This window comes from Echinops telfairi, unplaced genomic scaffold (genome assembly GCF_000313985.2).
Source record: "Echinops telfairi isolate 266 unplaced genomic scaffold, ASM31398v2 ScPeMD7_18;HRSCAF=68, whole genome shotgun sequence".
Classification (NCBI taxonomy): domain Eukaryota; kingdom Metazoa; phylum Chordata; class Mammalia; order Afrosoricida; family Tenrecidae; genus Echinops; species Echinops telfairi.
Window position 1 is genome coordinate 28,313,555 of NW_022103915.1, and position 19,685 is coordinate 28,333,239.

At 51.8% G+C, this 19,685-nt stretch overlaps 1 protein-coding gene across 2 annotated transcripts; it reads right to left on the reverse strand.

Annotated features, from left to right (window-relative positions):
- Positions 1-212: 212 nt before the first annotated feature.
- CIPC (CLOCK interacting pacemaker) lies at positions 213-19,223 on the reverse strand. Of its 2 annotated transcripts, none has more exons than XM_004699049.2 (4): positions 19,141-19,223; positions 12,175-12,362; positions 6,349-6,518; positions 213-2,473 (listed from the first exon to the last, which is right to left on the reverse strand). In XM_004699049.2, exons 2-4 carry the CDS (start codon positions 12,308-12,310, stop codon positions 1,601-1,603), a joined length of 1,179 nt encoding a protein of 392 aa, XP_004699106.1. In that variant the 5' UTR covers positions 12,311-12,362; positions 19,141-19,223; the 3' UTR covers positions 213-1,600. The 2 variants fall into 2 exon arrangements, with proteins under 2 accessions (XP_004699106.1, XP_045143691.1); XM_045287756.1 differs by lacking the exon at positions 19,141-19,223 and adding an exon at positions 19,046-19,125.
- Between the last annotated feature and the right edge of the window lie 462 nt (positions 19,224-19,685).

Here is a 19,685-nt window from a genome sequence, read left to right on the forward strand (position 1 = left end):
ATAGGATGAGTCCCTGGGTGGTTCTGACGATGAAGGCATCCCAGCTGCTAAGCAAGAGGGTGGAGGTTGGAGCCCACCCAGAGGCACCCGGGAACAAAGGCCATCTCCAAAAAGCCCTGCAAATGTACTGCCACTGAGCCGGTGCTGACTCATGGTGACACCCCCCACCCCCACCCCGGGCAGGGTGAAGGCAGACAACCTCCTCTTGCTCCTGTGCAGGGGCTGGTGGGTTCCAGTGGCTGGCCATGTGGTCAGCAGTCCAACACAATGTCACCAGGGCTCCTTCCTGACAATCTATTTCTAGAACACTCGACCACAGAAATCCTTACGCAGCATGAGTCGGGGTATGCCACAGGGTCACTGTGAGTCCACATCAGCTCAGGGGCAGCTGGTGAGTGACTACGACCATTAGCCTGTGGCCTTCACAAGACCTCGTCAACAGCATTTTCCTTGTGTTGCACTAAACACACTCATTTGTCAAGTGGAAAGAGTTTCAAGCAGGGGCAGTTTTTACAGGAGAGTTTGAATCTCATCACATTTCTAGGTGAACGGTGAATAGCCGACCCAGGTCCCTTTGCCTGTGACCATGCCGGGGCACACAGAACCTCTGGCTGTGGAAAGCAGCAAGCTCTCTGTAGGCCGATCTCAGGTTGACTGCATTGCCTGGGAGGATCAGCCACTGAGAGCCTACCAGCTCTCCTGTTTCGGAGAAACTAGGGGGCAGGGGGGCAGAGAGTTACCTCACACACACTACACTCTGCAGGACCATGCAAATTGCCTTTAAGGTGCTAGCCAAAAGACAGACCCTGCTGTTGCAAATGAAGAAAAATGCAGAAAGGACCAGGATCTTCCAGCTCCGGACCAAAGGTGCTGGCCAGGGATCTGCTTCCTTCGGATTCCCCGGAGAAAAAGGCAAGCTAGCGAATAAAACCCCAGAAAGCACTGAATGGATTCTTCTCATTCCCGAGAAGTCTGAAGACCCTAGCCTGGCAGCGCGGGCTTGTGGAGAGCAGGTGAGGCCACTGGTGTGCCCCTCCGCTCGGCTCCCACGAGGAAGAAAACGAAGTCTCTGAGGTCCAGCTGGGTCCAGCTGGCACGAGCCGAGGCACGCAGACACACCGGCTCTGAGCTGTGACCACGTCTCTCTCTGTTCCTGTCCACGGCCCTGCACCCTAACTCCCGGTCGGAGGAGAACCACCCACCCCAGTACTCTCTCCTGTGATGCCCCACACCCCACCTCAGTGCCTGCTCCGGACTCACAGTGACCCCACAGGGCAGGGCAGAAACACCCGTGGGTTTTCAAGTCTAACTCTTTACAGAAACAGAGAGCCCAGTCTTCATCCCATGTGGAGCCTGCAGGTGGCAGCTCCACATGTAACCATTTCTCCACCACGGACGAAGGACTGGAGGACACTCGGAGCCTGAGGTCGAGAGGAGCACAGGCATATGGCATCTGTGCACACACCCAGGGGAAGACAGCAGCCAGCCAGGTGCTAGCCCCTTGACATTGAGAAGTTCGTACTCGTCCTTTGGGAAGCAGGAGTAGACAGTGGCAAGAATGAAAAGAATCACTCAAGTAACAGGACAGTAGCGCTCAGTGCTACGCGTCTGGGTGATCTGAGAGAGCGTCTAGGTCACTGCCTGCACGGCCGGCCCTGGGGGTGAGGGACGCCTGCAGCTTGGCCCAGGCCTGAGGAGCCCTGCTCTTGGCAGCCTCAATAAACAGCTGCGTCTGCTCCTTGAGCTGGTCCAGCTCTGCCTGAGTGGCCTGGTTCTGCCGAATCAGCTCCTTGGTTTTCAGGGTGATCTCCAGAAGGCCGGACCTGTGCAGGACCACCAGTGTGTTCTGGAAGCGCCGGTGTCTGCTCTGCCTCTGCTCAGGAAAGAGCTCTGGGCTGCGGCACAGGTGCTCGGTGGCCCACAGTGGGGAGCTGTAACTAGCGGGCAGTGGGGACAGTGGGGAGCTGCTCTCAACGCCATGCAGGGTGCTGTCGGAAGCACAGACAGGACTGGCCGGGGCAGCAAAGGTCAGGCTGGGTGCTTTAGCCACGTGGCTGCTGGACACGGGCTGAAGAGTCTGTGGGCTCCCCCCAGCCACCAGGGAGGGCACGCCCTGCGGCGCAGAGTCCTCTGAGAGCTTGGCACTGGGCAGTGCTGGAGGTGAGGGGCTGGGCGGCTCGCTGCGAGACCCTCTGGGCCCTGGGCCCCCTGTGCAGAATTTCTTCTGCGCCACACCCTCCCCTCGCTCCTCTGGGCTCGGGGGCAGGCCCCTTTTGCCCGGGTGTGGGGCTATCTTGGTGTAGGAATTGAGAATAGGCAGGTAGTTCCTGGAGTCTGCCTTTTTCTCCCCAGTGTGGCCAGGGCTGATGGGGGAGGGTGCAGGTGGGCGCAGGAGCAGGAGCTGGGGCTGTGCTGAGATCACTTCAAAGGAGGGCTGGACTGTCCAGGACTGCAGCTGGGTCGAGCCGCTGCCCTGAAACAGAGGAGAGAACGGCACACTGCTTATCACCTGTGGGGCGACCCAGGGGCAGAGCAGATCCTGGATGAAGCCCACCCCCAACCCCAGGGCAGAGCTGCCGCCACCTCCAGGCAAAGAAGAGGCTTCCAAGTCCATTTGTGTCCACAGCACAAACTTAAACGCCAAAACCCCTCGTCGATTGCTGAAGAAATCACATAGTTAAGACCATGCCTGTGCCAATAAAGATATGGGTAGTAAGACATCCTGCATGGATTAAACCCTCAGACCTAGTGGGCTCTACACCAGACTACCTGCACCTGGTTACACCTGGGGCCTTCCAGCTGAAAGCAGCTTTTGATTCTGAGGTACAGCTTTGTGGGAGTTTACAGGTCTGCTGGTAAGGCACTGGTGCCTGGCCGTCAGGCAACCTCTCAAACTCATCCCTGCTGTCGAGTGTGGGGTGGGTGCCACAGCTCACGCTGTGTGAGGTTCTCCTTCTTAACAGCCCACATTGACTTACTGTTTCCCTTCACCAATGGGACACCGAGACTTGGAAAGTAAAAAGAACCCACTTCAAGTCCCTGAGCAACTAAGCGATGGAGCTGGGCCCCCGTACTTCGATTCGGACACCCAGCTCAACCACCCCGCTGTACTCAGGACGGCCCTACAGTACAGGGTGGAACTGCCCCTCTGAGTTTCCCAGACGGAGTCAAAGCTACATCCTTCCTTCTCCTGAGAAATGTTTGGTAGTTTGATTGCAGCCCCACCCATCATTCCCTATGCCACCAGGGCTCTTCATTCTTCCACTCTACACTTGTATTTTTCAAGCTGTTTCAGATGGAAAATCAATAAAGAAGGCCCCAGTACTTGTCTCCAATTATTTACAAGCCAGTCCAATTCTAGCCAGGGCCCAAAGAGCTCAGTGTAGAGGAGGCCGGGCAGAGGAAGTCTGACAGAGGTTCTAGATATGCTACCTAGTCTAGATAATCTCATGGGCTCGTTTATGTGAAGAGAGCTGTGGTCGGTCACAGACATACCACTTCACACAGTGCAGCTTCTTGGATGTCAGGCTTAGGAACTACAGGCCAATTACACTCCATCTCCTGTACAAGGGTGGGGGCGTCTGAGGTGTGTTTTCAAACCCTCTTGTGAGGGTTTAGCCCTTAGGAGGCACGCTTTCCCGGTAAAAGGAGCTGCAAATCCCCAGGGCACAGTCCAGCCTTGCTCAGCTCAAGTCGGGAGCAAAACTTCAGGCTGCCTCCCAAACCAGACTCCTGCCCTCAGGCTGACCCTCAAGGCAAGCAGAGGCAAAACCACTCAATCACTTCCCCACGGTGATTTTCCTGGATCGGTCTTCAAATGCCGCTCCTGTGCCCACTCTCCTGATGGAGACTAGTCTGTTTATTCTAATGAAGTGATGATGGGTTTTCCAGGTTGCCTCATTCATTCGGACAGCACTCAGGGGAGGAGTCAGAAAGCACGTTAGACTTCCTGAGGCTAGGTAACGGTGCAGGACAGGTCTAGTGATAGAACTGGAATCAGTTCAGAGAGAAACACCTACAGCCACGAGGCGTCACGCCACAGGCAGAGATTTTTAAAGGCAGGGTGTCATTTTAAATGCAGAGTGCGCTGGATCCTATGGAGTTAAGATGAAACAAAACCAACCCTAGCCCATTCCTTGAGGTCAGCCTGAACCCAGGCTTCCTGAGGGAGCCGCAGCCTTCCTGGCTGGCCTCCCGTCGGGGAGAAGGCAGCTCTGCTGGAAAAGCCTACTGACTCCTGAACTGTGGGCTCTTCTCTGCTTCTAGTGCCGCCAGTCTAGCCTACACAAAGAAGGGACAAACAGGCAGCACTGAGATGACACAACAAGGGACCAGGGAGCAAAGTGGGGAGAGACAAGCAGCAGAAAGAGGGGGAGGGGCCTGGGGTGCGTGTCTATTTCCTGTGATCTTTTTTTTTTGCCGGCAAAAACCTTCACTGTTGTTTCCTAACTCACCAGGTACTTTGTTTCTGCGGTTTCTTCTTTTAAAAAATGTTTAATTGGCCTATAATGCATGTCATACAATTTAATGGTTTAATCATAATTCAGAAGAGTTCAGCAATCGTCACCACAATCAACATTCGACATTTTCCTCTTGTCCTCGTTGTTAGCCTCCTTTGCCACGTCCTTATGTCACTACTAATCCAGTTGACCTACCCTAGATGCCACACACAGAAAATCATGCAGCACACACACCGGAAGCAAACAAAAAACGCCCCCAGTGACCACCAAACCTCAACTGAAAAGAAAGCAGACAATATTAAAAACGGAAACAACTTTAAAGTGGGTCAGAAGGGAGATCAAATTATAAGGTATTGCATTTTAACGACATTTGCTATCACTGACTTTATAATGCTCTCTCTGTCTGATAGCAAGGCCATTCAAATCCCTCAACTATGGTCAGAGAGGATTCACCGGAGGCTCAATTGATGAGGAGCCCCTGCAAATGAATTTTGGGCTTCCACTGTCTTCCCGATGCTTCTGCAAACCAGGTGTCCACAATTTAAGCTTGGCTATCATTCCCTCCTTCAGATTTGGATTTTTCTATTTACAAGCCTCGGCTCACACAGGTTGGTGTGATTCCTCCATGTGGACTTAGTTGATGCCTCACTTAAGATGACTACCTGTTTGAAGATACGCCTTCAAGACCCCAGACACTATACTTTCTGATAACCGGGCACGATCTAGTTCTTTATCACACTTTTCTATAGTACCCACATCTTCAGTGATCTCTTCATGAGGACGGGTATGGAGTAGGGCCACATCATAAGAACGCATTATTCTTGATTGGGGCTAGAATTAGGTGTGAGCCCAAAATCTCCTCATACATTTAGGGTTTATATCTGTCTCTGGTTCACTTTGGAGACACTGTTGTCGTTTTATGATAGAGAACATTACAAAGCATCCCTGGGGCATAAGGTGATTCTAATGATTGTGCCATTAATTTAGCCAATGATACAGAATTGAAAATACTGTGAGAAAAGGAGTTTCTGCAGTTTCTAACCAGCCTGTGTTCCTCAGCAAGAGTGTAATTAGTTTCCTGTCCAAAGACACCCACATCCTTCTCACCTTGTTCTAACCCTGTCAAGTGGAAGGTCAACTACACCACCCCAGAGTCTCCAGAGCTCATCGGGGCCCATGAAAAAGCGAGCTGGGAAGTATTTTCAGGTGAAAGGTTATTTGGTTTAGATCAGTATTTTCTGTCCTCATGTAATCAGGCTCCTAGGACTGTGCTCTCCGTTTCCTACACTGGAGCTTAGCTTAGACGTTCTTCTGAAGCTCCCTTCCTTTCTGTATCTCAACAATGATCGCATAATTTGCAAAGCTGTGCAATCCAGCCTGAGGCAGCCTCGTTTTCAGCTTTGCAGTGCTGCTGTGTGAGATCACTAGTACAGCTGGGACCTGAACCACAGCATTTCTTTGTCGCTAAGAAAACGCTCAGCACGTGACAGAGGAACGTGGTCATGACCTGGAGCTCTGAAGCAAATGCATGCAGCCTCATTTCTGAACTCCCAGGGCCATTCCGATCAAAAAGAGGCTCTCTACTTCTGCCCTCAACACTGCCCTACGTGAGACCGCCCTCCTGAAGGGACATTTGCACTTGGTCCCTTGATGTATGATGGGTGTACTTTGGGGTCCCTCTGGACACACAGCGGAAACAGAAATAAAGTGGCCCCTGTTCCCCAAATGGGGTACCTGTCCCGTACTCATTGTTAAGGCAGAGCCTGTAGCTGGTGGAGCACTCTCCCCCAGGACAGGAAGTGCACATCCGAGTGGCTCTAGCAGGTGCTCTCCCTGACAGAGAGTGAGCTCGTCTACAGGGCATGCCCAGAAACGTTACTCTGCCTACCTGTTTGACCAGCACATTCTTCATGACGACCATGGGGGACAGGGCAGGGTAGGCACCATGTCCCGTCTTGGAGCTCAGCCTCCGCCGGTCTTCTTGGCTCCAGCCTAAGACACCCAGCATGTCCTCAGTCTCCATCTGCTCGGCCGAGCTCAGGCATTCTGAGCTCCCATCTGCTGGGCAGAAGAATGGTTAGTTCACTTGGGCCCTGGGCCAAGGGCTCTTAGCCTGGCTCCCAGGGGGCCAGGGGCCCCTGCAACTGAATGCAGTGTTTATAAAGTGTGCTTTTGTGACAGTTCTTGAGATATTTTCTGCTCATTCGCCAGTGTCTGAACAAGATCCTAAACTCTCCTCTGAGCCCCCCGGGGTGAGAATCACTGCCCTGGGCCAGCGTGGCTTCTGTTTAGAGCTCGGGCAGCCAGAGGCCTGTGTTAGTGGGGTTTATGGAAAGGAGTCACCACCAGTCTACCAGGTGATGGCTTCCCATTGGTTCCTTCCTTGCAAGAATCTGTGATTGGTGAGGATGGGGAGTGTGTGACCCAGGGCAGGCATAAGACCTTTGGAAGCTCTATGCGCACGATGTAGTAGTAGTAGTAGTAACAATAATCACTGCCTTCAAGTCGATGCCGAGTTACAGCAACCAATAGGACAGGTGGAACTGCCTTTGTGGGTTTCCGAGACTGCAATCTCATCTTTCTCCTGCAGAGAGGCTAGTGATTTTGAACTGCACACTTTGCAGTTAGCAGCCTGTGTGCAGCCACTTAGCTACCAGGGCTCAATAATAATAAACCGCCACATTTGATAACTATGCTAAAATCAAAGTTACTTCTTTTTAAAGTTTCTAATTGTAAAATTCAGAATAAGTTCATCAAAGCTGAAGTTTAAAATGGGTCTTTGTCTGTCATTCCCCTACATTCCCATCCTTGTAGGTCCTCCTCTGTCAGGCTCCTAAGTACATGCTGGGGGGGCCTACTGGGGGGCCTCCTGCACATAGGTGAGAACAAGATTCTCTCCAGGAATTCCAAGGTGAACAAGAGAAGGCTGCCCTCTGTAAATTCATACACAGAGGACCCAACTTAGCAACGTGCTGGAAGAGGCTGCTATAAGCATGCTCAGAGGAGCCTGGGAATATCCTAAATGCGCATCAGGATTCTGGAGTGAGAGGCAGGACTGGCATGTGAGTGTCATTTACATATGTGTGACTGTCAGCCCTTGTTCCGCTGCTCCGCACTACATTACAAGAAGACTGTAACCAGAGCGAAAAGGGCAGGAGCAGCCAAAAAGCACAGACAGGGCCCTCCGCAAGATGGATTGACATGGTGGCTGCAAACATGGGCGCCAGCATAAGAACAACTGGAGGGCGGTGGGTTCTGTTGCACAGGGAGTCACCATGAGTCAGAACCAGCTCGGCGCCGGCACCCAACCGCCACCACCTCCCGCAATGGAGAAGCGGGTCAGAATCCCAGTGAAGCTCTGTGGAAATGACAGCTGTTAACCACAGCCTCTCTCCTCCCCGCCTAGCACACTGCACATACCTACCGTGAGTGGTGCTGAAGGCCAGGCAGTTTTGCACAGCATCGAAGCAAGCAAGGAAGAGTGCTCATCTAGTTAAGCACCTTTAGGCCAGAGACATTGGACCCCGAACCAACCACACATACCTAGTAGCCGGGTCTGGTTTCTAGAGCCATTCTGTACAAAGACAAAGCAGGGTGCCTGGAGAAATGGCTGATCCCAAGCCTCTGGAGGGAAGGTGGTGTCCCATCAAGCAAGGAAGAGCTCCAGCACTCGGGGACATGCCCAAAAGACAGCGCATCCAGCTAGAAGGAGTTCCACTGGCCAAATGGAGGACCATTTAAGTATCAACAAGAATAATGACTGATGAATTAGAGAAGAATTAATGACTCCCTAACGATACTAGGAAAGGGAGTGGGGGCAGGAGGAGTGAGAGGCCCTCTTGACGGGAGAATGACAGCAAGTGAAGGTGTGAGGGATGGGTGCATGAGTCTCAGTTTCAGGAGGGATCAGCAGGATGTGCAAAGCACTGGAGAAGAGGGTTTGTTGGGGAACGGGATTGTCACCCAGCCTCAAAGTATGCATCCTGCAGTGTTTACACACCACAAAGAGGACGGGGTGCTTTCAAACAAGGAAATCGAGTGATCGAATGGCGCATCACCCAAAATCAGAGCAACGTATTCTTGTCAACAATGTCTCTCGGATCCAAATAGTATGGGGAACTCGCCAGACTGTGGGACATTCTGTCAACCAACGGGCCGGAGTCATGCAGGGAGTCAATGTCGCGGGGAAATGGAGGGAAAGATGGGCACTTGTTCTAGAGTAAATACGACTGAAAAGATAGCACGACGCCATAGAACCTACAGTCAACTGGATCTTGAACCCAAAGCAGACAGCAAGACAAAGAGCTATGACAGGCACTCATGGAAAAATCTGAATATGGTCCGTGTCTAGTGATAACTGTTGAAGTTCTTGGTCATGATAATAACATTGTAGTTATATAGAAGAATGTCCTTGCTTATAAGAGATACATGCTGAAATATTCCAGGGTGAAAAAGCAACTTACTTTCAGATGATTCAGTCAACATATAAGAGGGCTTCAAAATGTTTTATGGAAAATGAAATGAGAAGACATGGAATTTCCCACAAACTTTTTAAAGCCCCCTCATACACTCTTCACTTGTTGGCATGATCAGGTTCCAGATATAGAGTCAATATGCAGAAATGGAGGATGACTACATTATCACACAGCTGCCAGGTTCTATCATTACATAACTGTCAGACCACTGAGAATCATGGCCCAGCCGCGTTGGCACATAACCTTATCCATACTGCCAGTATTACTCTCACTTCACAATGGTGCATTCACTGCTGCCATACGTAAGTCATTGATGTGTAAGATGGTCGGACAGTACTTTTTTACTATCCTAAATGTGAAATCTGATAATGAGAGGGTCACTATGTAAGGAGTAGGTGTACGTTGTCTGTGCACGTTACAAGAATGCAAATAGTAAAACCAGGGGCCCTGAGTGCTGCCTGGGGCATTCGCTCCATTTGCTGTAAAGTCACTGCCTTCCAGTCCATCCCAGTTTCATGGTGACTTTGTAGGACAGAGTGGAACCGCTCTGTAGGGTTTCCAAGACTGTAAATCTTTATGAGAGCAGGTAGTCTCATCTTTCCCCTGTGGAGCAACTGCTGGGTTTGAATTGTCAACCTTGTGGTGAATAGCCCAATGCTTAACCCGTTGCATGACCAGTGTTCCCTTAAATTTTCTGTAGATCTGAAATTTTCCAAAGTACAAAGTTGAGAAATAATTAAAAACAGACTCACTTGGTTTTGTCTGGAATGATAACTAAGAAACAAGGCGTGGCAGGGGCATTCCCGGGACCTAATGAGCTCTAATTATTTTTAATACCATCTTATATCTCCAGAGTACAATACTACTTAGTGTACTTTTACACAAAGGATACGGACACCATCAGAAGTATCCAGCCCGTATGATAATGTACAGTCTCAAAGTGGTAGGAGGAGTAATGTCAATAGTGATGGGGCTAATGAGTGATAAGACTATGGGTAATTTTTGTACTTTTTAAAACTTCTGGTTTTCTACAATGGGCTGTATTACCTCCATAATATGGAAAACAGATTGGAAAAGCTTTGCTATTAACAAAAAAACAAGCAAAACCTAACCTAGGCCTGCAATGTTTCTTAAACCTGCCGGATCACACCAATCACCAGACTTGTATCAAACCAGACTCCAGGTCTTCCTTCAAACCTTCTTAAGCAAATTAGCCACTGCCTTGCCAGTTGGGAAAGCCTTGCCAAGAAATGAACAGGAAGGCGCCCCCACCCCACCCTCACCCCTTGCCTGGCTACAGCCGGCCTGCCCTTCTCAGGGCTGCCTAACACTGAGTAGGGACAACTAACTAATTCCTCTTGTTCTAATCCCTCAGCCAGTGCCATGTTCCTCCCTGAGCAACAATCTATTTATAATTAGGCCTCTCAGGCAGCACGTCTGGCAGAAAACATACCAACCCAAGGAGAGAGCTCTTGTTTCCTGACAGCTGCGCTTCTCACCCTAAATGAGGAAGCTGGATCTAGGCTCAGTGAGCATGGATAGATAGCTTCAGTCTTCCCTCGGGGTGGGCTCCACTCTCAGGGAGCTGATCCAGCCGGAATTCCCCACTGTAGACACTACTAGAACCTCGTCAAAGCCACTGTCCTGAGATCTAGAAATAGAAGCGTCTCAGACAAAAGGAAGAGGTTCACTGGGTGTGCCTTTACTACTCTGGGATAAGGTTTAAGACCCAGTATTAGGGCGGTTATTCTGCTCTCGTCTCAGGCGCTCAGGTCTGGAACTGGGCCAGTTAGCTCATAGTTCAAACTCAACTCACAGATCCTGGGGGGAAGCAGTATGAGGGAAGGGGAGTCTACATTCAGCAAGACTACTTTCTATTCAAAGTTTTCTTTTTAGTTTTTTAAATTACTTTATTTATAACATAGTAGGGATTACATGGGATATTCAAAGTTTTCTTAAAAGTTTGCGTACCTTTTTGTTTTTGTTTGTTCATATTAGGGTTTATCTCAGAGGTGTTATGTCATTGGGGTCACCCTCTTGAGGTTGTGTTATAAGTTTTTCTGTTTTTCAAAATATGAAACCCAGGATTGGTGAAACTATAGGGGCAGCAAGTAGAATAGGTGTTTTGTTTTGTTTGGGGGTAGGGGGCGGATAGTGGTAGCGGTGGTGTAAAAAGGAGACAATGTCAAGGACTCCAGGAAGAAAAAGAATGTTTGAAAACTGATTGTTGTAGCAACTGTACCACACTGCTCAACATGACTGAACTACAGAATGATATATGTATTGACTCCCAATAATAAATTAAAAAAAAAACCACCAAAGTATATCACACACGTTTGCTTAACTGACAGCCTTCATATTTGTTACTCAGTGACAACTCGGGGTGATTTTTCCCACTGCAGTGTGACCACCCCAAAGGCGATGAGCCCACACAGGAGAGTGGGGAGTACTATGTCTCAGGTATCTAGGGCAGCTTTAACAGAAGCACCACGAGGGATGGCTTCATCAAACAGCAATCTTCTCCTGAAGAGAGGCTGGTGGTTTCAAACTGCCGACCTTGCAGTACAGCCCAATGTGGAACCACTAGGCCACCAGAGCTCCTGGGGGAACTGGGATGAGTTCAGAGCACTGGCTCTGTGGGAAGCTCCTGATCTCCAGAGGCTTTCCCTGCTCCTGTGGAAATATCTATGTGGTTTGGCACCAATCTCCCCTTTCGCCACTTCTTTGGGCTCTTTACTAGCTCAAAAGAACTGACTCAGGATAGCCCCAAGCGGATAACAAGGAAGCTTCCCATTCCCAAAAGGGTTTAGAACCCCAGGCATGTTGTCTGTTGGTGCTGTTAGGTGCCTGCCTTCCAGTAGGTTCCAACTCCTAGACTCTGTGTACAACAGAATGAAAGGAGGCACTGTCCGGCATAGCAGCTAGTATTTACCACACATATTTGGGGAGGGGTGGACAGGCCACAATCCAGTCCATACCAGAGTACTGAGCTCCCCGACACCCCCCACCCCTCACGCAACAGTTGGAAGGGTTCAGATTTAAAGCTGAGGTTCTGAGCTGACACAGGATGCCAAGGCCTTTCAAAACTTGCCCCAAGGCACCATAATTAGCATTTTATACAACTGAGAGATTGTGGCTCCTCTGCTAAAGAAAAGCCCCTCCTCTTTATCATACAAATGAGTTTGGGGGAGGGAATTTTCCAGGCGACTCTGTTCCCCGCAGGAAGGAGGTGTTTTAACCTGAAAACCCCGAGTCCTTGTCGGACTCCGCAGCCGCCTGGCGGGGGTGCTGAGCCCCCTTCCTCGGCTCCGTCCCTTTGCTGAGCTTGGCCGAGCGTTTCCGGGGGCTCTCCCGGCCCGGGGGGCTCCTCTCCATGGTTCACTGGGCTGGAAGCAGGCTCATCCGGGCTCTCTTCAGCAGTCTCGCCCTGTGGAAGCAACCAGGACACACAAAATCATGGCCCGGAGGGTGGTGGGGGCATAGGAAGGGCCTGGGGTGGGGTGGGGGTGGGGCTGCCCTGCCCACCTAACTGGGTCTTCCCTGAGGTCCCTCGGACAGAGGCGGAGGGTCTGCTGGGCCCTGGAGCGGCCTCCCTCCAAAGCAGGCTCTCGGTCCTTGGTGGGCAGCTGCAGCTCCTTCACCCACTCAGGACACAGAGCTAAGTCCTGGGGGAGCTTTGTCCACTACGAACAAGGCTCATTTTGTGCGGCTTTTTGGTGTAGGTAACCAGATCGGCTTCCCCTCTGTTTGGAGGGTTGGGGCAAGGTGCTGGCAGCGCAGGCTGGCTTTCCTGGTTTGTTTCTGCACCTGCCCTGGTGGAAGGCTTCCCAGTTCACCTCTCACTTCTTTCGATGAGGTCATGAACAAAGTCAAACAACTCCTTCCAGATGCCTGCTACTTTGTGGCTTAAACACGACGTTTAGGCACAAACAAGATCATGCATAGCAAGTGCTCTGATTGCATACAAAGTGAGCTGACAACACCGTTGTCACTGCTCATTTAAGCCCCACAAGGGGCCCCCTCAGTTGCTAGCCCATTTTACAGAGGGGAAAGCTGAAGCTCAGAGAAGTACGTTCAGTAACTTGAGACTATTTATCTAGTGCCCACCATGGACCAGGGGCTGCAGGCCAGGGAGAGAGTGACATTTCCAAGCAATCTCACATCTAATCCATTGCCATTTTAATGAGAGCTAGAGAGGAGAGAGGCTAACAGGCAGGGGTGGGGGGTGGGGGGGGGTGTCTGAGAAGGGAAGGCTTTCAGCAGAGAGGACCCACAGCAGCTGGGCTCTGCAGTTAGCTGGAGTTACACATCACATCAGGTGTGATAAACAAGGTTGGCAGGTCAAAACCACTAGACACTCCTCTCGGAAATTCACAGGAGCAGTTCTCTCCTGTCCTATAGGGTCGCTAAGAGTCAACATTGACTTGATGGCAGTAAGTTTTCTGAGAGTGGGGTGCAGGGGTAGGGCAGGGTGGGGGACAGTGCAGTACAGAAGGGGTGGGTCCAGAGGTGGTGGAGGTCGGCCAGGCAGTGCACAGGAGCCCACCTCAAAGACTCTCCTCATCAGTTTAGGAGCAAGGAAGGCCTTGAAAGGGTCTCATTCAAAAGAGTGCCCGTGATCAGATGTACATTTTACATGCACTTGGCTGCTGGTGGAGGAGCTGGAGGCGGCCAGGACAGCAGGGAGCCCCCTTAGATGCTATCGTGGGGGCTAGATGGTGCCAGCAGAGATAAGGAGACATGGATAGATTGGGGATGTATTTAGGAGGCTGGCTTAATGGGGTTTGGTGACTGTATGTGGACAGGGTGCATCTTCTGCACTAGGGAGTCAAGAAGAGTAAAGGGGAGTGAGTGGGGCAGGGTGGGCTTTTGTCTAGGCCACACGTGGCAGACCCAGAGCGGGGCTCACAGTGCAAAGAGGGAGAGAAATCGGTGGAAGGGCTGGCAGGCAGGGGCTGAGTACACTCCATCCGGCACTTCATCTTAGGGCAGTGGTTCTCAACCTTCCTAATGCCGTGACCCTTTAATACAGTTCCTCATGTGTGGTGACCCCCCCAACCATAAAATTGTTTTCGTGGCTACTTCATTACTGTCATTTTGCTACTGTCATAATTCGGTGACCCTGTGAAAGGATCGTTCGACCCCCAAAGGGGTCGCAACCCACAGGTAGAGAACCGCTGTCTTAGGGCCTCCCGAGTGGCCAAGGAATGGCAGCAAGGGTGGCACACTAACAGCACAAAGGGCACTGCTAGATAGTGACGATGGGGCACCAACAGGGAAAGTGACAGTAATGAAGTTGGAGAGAGGTCAGGAAAGTCCGGTGACATTTTAACTCGCAACCCCCTTGTGACACCATTCTTCTGTCCCTCTGACTCAAGCCGCTCCCCAACTGCACTGCATGTGGGGGATGACCGAAATGCCGTTTCTCCAGGAGAAACACAGTTCATTTCAGGTGAAGCCGAGCGCAGGGGGCCGGCGGGCTCCTTGCTCAGACGTGTGCATGAGTGGGCTCTGGGAGCACCACTTGGTCAGAATGAGAGCGAATGCTAAACACAATCTCACATAAACATTCTTCCACACTCATTTCAGGGGTTCGAGCCCAAACATTAAGGCCTCAGAACGGCCACACATCCCCGCCTGTGGGCATCAAAGACAGACAACAGGGCTGTCCCGCCTCAGGTCCCACTCCCACTGAATCAATTCTGACCCTTAGTGACCCTGTAGGATAGGGTAGAACTGCTCCCGTGGGTTTCTGAGACGGCAACTCTTGGCAGTAGGAAAGCCTTGGCTTTCTAACGAGGAGTGGCTGGTGCCTTTGAACTGCTGCCCTTGAGGGTGGCAGCCCAATGTGTAACCACGACACCACCAGGGCCCCTGCCCCTTACACAGCTCTGAGCAAAAAAGTCAGGCGTATTTGACAGCTATGAAGTGGACCTAGTTTTGATAAATGGAGTCTACAATATAAGCATAGATCTTTAATTAAATCAGGATCCTTTTGAGTGAAGTGCAAAAAATAAGTATAGTTTAATATTCTTGCAAATAATACTATCCAAGAGTGAGCTGGAGGCTGTTCAAAATGGATGTCGGTGGGGCCTGTGGATGGCACTCAGGCTACCTCAACTCTGTCCCTGCTGCCAACTTAGATTAGGAAGGAAGGTCGCTCAAGTGAAGTGCAGCTAGTTAGGTGGTAACCAAGCTTCACACAGGAGTTTACTAAGCCCAACTCTTTCAGGGGAAGCACCCCAATTCACTCTGCAGTTATCCTTGGGAAGAAGCCCTGGTCACACAGTCGGGTAAACACTAGGTTGCGAACCAGAGCGTTGGTAGTTCAAAACCCATTAGCCACTCGGCGGGACAAAGATGACACTACTACTCCTGTAAACATGTACAGCCTTGCAAACCCTCTCTAGGGTCACTGGGAGTTAGAATGAACTTGATGGCAGTGGGTATAATCCTGTAACAAGGCCATGGGAAAGGGCTCATTGTTGTAAACTCTGGGTGGGGCACAGGGAGCCTGGTGGTACGAAGGTTAAGTACTCAGCAGCTAACCCACATGGTTGGTGGTCCAAACCCATCAGCTGCTCTGGGGGAGAAAGGAGGCAGCTGGCTTCCATGACAGCCTCAGAAACGCCAGGGAGCAGCTCCACCCTGGCCTAGAGAGTCCTTGCGTTGAGTACACTCAAGAGTATCGTGACTGGCTCAACTGCTAACCAAGCAGCTGGAGGCCGGCGCCCATGCAGGGTCACCTGGGAAGAAAAGCCACAGACGCTGCTTCTGAGCGGCAGCCTCACAAACGGGGGCACACGGGGTGGCCAGAAGCTGGCATCGACTAGCTAGGGACTAGTATTTTGTGCCGTGAAAGACACAGGGATTCACTCTGCTTGTGGAGAACTGGAAGGAGCCCTGGTGGCGCTGTGGGTTTGGCAATGGACTGCTGATCACAGGGTCGGCATTTCTAGCTGGTTGCTCTGTGCAGATTCCATGCTCGGACACCCACACGGAGTCACTATGAGTTGGAACCGTCTCGATGGCAGTGGGTTTGGGTTTCAATTTATGAAGAATCGACAGGGCAATCTTGACTGTGGAATCAAAATACTGACAAGTTAAAGGGAGACAGGATGCTCACATGTAGGATCCTGGGGAGCTGACAGTAGTTGGAAATAAAGAATGTGTGACCTACTACTGCAGAATGGGAAACTGGTGATTTGGGCGGGGACGTGAGTAAGCATATGGGCGGCGTTGGGGCGGAAATCCTGACTGTCCCAGATAGCTGCCCGGTGGGGTGGGAAGGAAGGGCTAAAGGCAGAATCCATAAACACCCTTCTTCTGTGAGGAGGCCACTTAGCGGGTGAACACCAGTCCCACTCAGCGAAAGTACCACGGAGGGCCCAGGCGGGAGAGCAGCCAGCAGCGCTGGCGTTTAGGTCAGCTCTCCGGCTCAAAAACCCACAGCCTAGGGCTTGAGTCCAACTCCCAGCGCCCCAATATGGAGTTTCCGTTTCTGAGGCTACTTACAGCCACCCTTGTCTGTTGGTTTGTCCTGCTGTGGCAGCTGGCTTATGTGTTGTTGATGCTGGTCGTTCTGTCAAGGGCTCAGACACAACGACACTGTGAGGTCGGTGCCCGACCGGGCGTGTTTCGGCTGCTGTACACAGGGCCCTTGAGAATTGGAGCTCACTCGACCATTAACAGAGAATCTTTATGGGAGCGGACAGCCTTGTCTAGCTCCGATGGAGCAGCTGGTGGGTTTGAACTGCCACCCTTTCAATAGCAGCCCAACACCCACCGCACAGAGGCTCCTTGCTCTCAACCCGAGGCCCATGCAAATGGTAGAGTCCATAGACCTTAAAGAATTGGGGTGTTTTTGTTTGTTTGTTTGTTTGTTTTCCTCCCCTCCCCCCATGGAGTTGGGGTTTTTAAAAAAAATCATTTTATTGGAGAACTCTTACAGCTCTTATAACAATCCATACACCAATTATATTCATCACATTTGTGCATACGTTGCCATCATCATTTTCACAACATTTTCTTTGTACTTGAGCCCTTGGTATCAGGTCTACTTTTTCCCCCCTCCTCCAACTTCCCACCCTCATGAACTCTTGATAATTTATAAATTATTTTTATTTTCATATCTTACACCATCCACTGTCTCTCTTCACCAACTTTGTTGTTCAACCCACTGGGGGGTTGAGGGGAGATGTTATACACTGATCATTGCAATCAGTTCCCCCTTTCAAGGAGTTGATTTCTATTTATTTTTTCCTCTTCAGTGTTATTTTATCAGTTAGAAGCTCATAAACTGACTAGGAATTAAAAATGGCTTACAGGGCTCTGACCGCCTGTCATCTCTGTATTTCTGGCAACGACTAGAAGCTAGTAGCACTGCTTTACAAACACCCCCGCTTCTCATGCGTCTAACTCCCCATTAGAAGGTCACCAACTTGAACTCCCCCAATGGTCAGAATTGGCCCGATGGGTCTCTTATACAGGTACATGTGACCAAAGGTTCCCAGCGAGCATAGACTACAATACTTAAGTGAATACATTTAATACATATTTTTTGTTTAAATAAAGATTAAATTCTAAGCAAAATTCTACAATAAAGAAGTATAATTGTAAGTGCTCCACGCAGCCCTTGGCCCTTCGCTTTTTGAACTTGTCTCCTCAACCTAGAAGGTTGTGTTTTTATCACCTGTGCCACCTCAGCCCTCAACAATGAAGAGGCACGTGAGGTACTCCAGACAGCAGTGAGTTCCAACTAATCTTCTGTCCTGCTGCGACTCTGTGACAACACTGGCCACTGAACTGTCACCAAAATATCCCAACAACTTGAAGCTCACGTTCTTGCAATTCCAAACATGCTGGCCATCTCCAGTTCTTCAGATCCCTAAGCTCCCCTTTATTTTAAGATGAACCCTCTTCTACAACAACCAGATTAAAGGAGACACTAGCTCTAATCCTCTTGGGCTATGTGGGTTTGTGATAAAAAAGGAGGGGGGTGTTAGAAGGGATCTGAAATGCTGTTCTCAGATCTTTCCTTTTATAGATACCTGGCAACTTTCCCAAGAGCTCGAGTTCCCTTTCATTGCATCACGTGTAGAACATGCGTGCATGGATGGAAGTGTGAAGTTGGAGCCCTGTCGGGGGGTTATATGCAATAATGTGGCAAGGCCAGGACAACAAAGACCTCCTTGTGTGTAATCCCAGTTATTATAACTCCAGGATTACAAGCACATTCCCAGGCTTTCTCTGAAGACACTTCTGCTTGGTCTGCATATGGGCGATCCCATGGGGGCGGGGGTGGGCACACACCATCTACATAAACCTCTCCCCTTCATTTTCATCAGTCATGCCACTCTCCTTATTCAAAGACCAGGTCAGGTAAGAGAAATGCCTCAACAGCTCCTGCTTCAAGACAACGGGCAGCAGGGTGCCCACCTACCCACACGCTGTGTCTGCGCCAGGCTGCTGGGGCACCTCCAGGCTTCTACCCGCCTGTGGCCCAGCAGGGCAGAACTGGGCAGACCCTAGTACAGTGCACTGACTGGCGTGCCACCAGCCACCCCGGGCAAAAGCCCAAGCAATGGGAACAGCCAGGACTTGGGTAATGACACACAGCCTAGCCCAGGCCTGTGGCCTTCTGGGCTGAGCTCAGCATTCCCCTAACCTGCCCACTCCCCACGGCCTCCTCGTTTGGCACGCCCTAGCCTTCTTCCCCCCACCTGCAGACCCTGGCACCGGGCCTGGCAAGCTGGCCACTCAAGGGACATACTCGGACAAGAGGGTGTCAGCAGGTCTCTGTAAGAGCGGCACACCTGTGCCCTGGACGCAGAACGGGACCCTGCCCGTACCTCCAAATCGGAGGTCCAGGCTTTGCCCCCAGGTCCCAGCTCCCGTGCACCCACATTGCCCCATTCAGGATGGCTCGCTCCCCGCCCGGAGGGTGCCCGGGTTAGGCCAGGACCCACGGTGCCAACTGTCCCACCTGCTCCCCACACACGCCCCCCTCGCTACGGCCAGTCCCCGCGCCTCACCGCAAGCCAACCAACTACACTGGGGGAGGGACGCAACCCCGGGTCCCCCAAAGTCCCGGGCCCCCCTCTCACCTACCTCGCTCCCCTTCTTGGTCCCGCTCCCCACCTTCTCAACGGACGCTCCTCCCTCACACTTCTCCCTCCCCCCGTGCCAAACTTGGCCTTTCTCACCTAGGGCGGGGGGGTCGCCACTTCGTAACGGACCTACGGGTCAGGTGGCGCATGCGCGAGCCAGGGCGCGCGGCTCCATGACAACCCCGCCGTCGCCGGGTCTCGAGCGATCCCCCTGCTTCCCGCCCCTTTCTCCTCCCCCTCGCCTCCGCGGCCGCGCTCCTCAGCCACGTGACCTGGCGCGGCCCACGGGCACCATAGAGACGGCGCACTGTGTTCCTAGAAGGGCACGTCGAGACGCGGCTGCTCCCCGCTCCGCCGTCAAGCCCGCGGCGGAAGCGGTCCGGCGAGGCCGGCGCTCTGTCCGCGGAGGACGCACGTCTCTATGACCGGCCGAGGCGGCGTCCGCCGCCATTTTGTGCGCGGGGACCTTGAGCCAAGCGGGCCGGGTTCCGAGAAGGAGGCCGGGGCAGGCCGGGCCGTCGCCGATTTGGCTGTTGACGGGATCGTTTTCGGGGAGTGGGTGGGGCTGAGCGGGGGGAAGCGGGCGCCTCGGTCTGCACCGCCGTAGCCCCGCGCGGAGCCCGGGGCAACGGTCCTCGGCG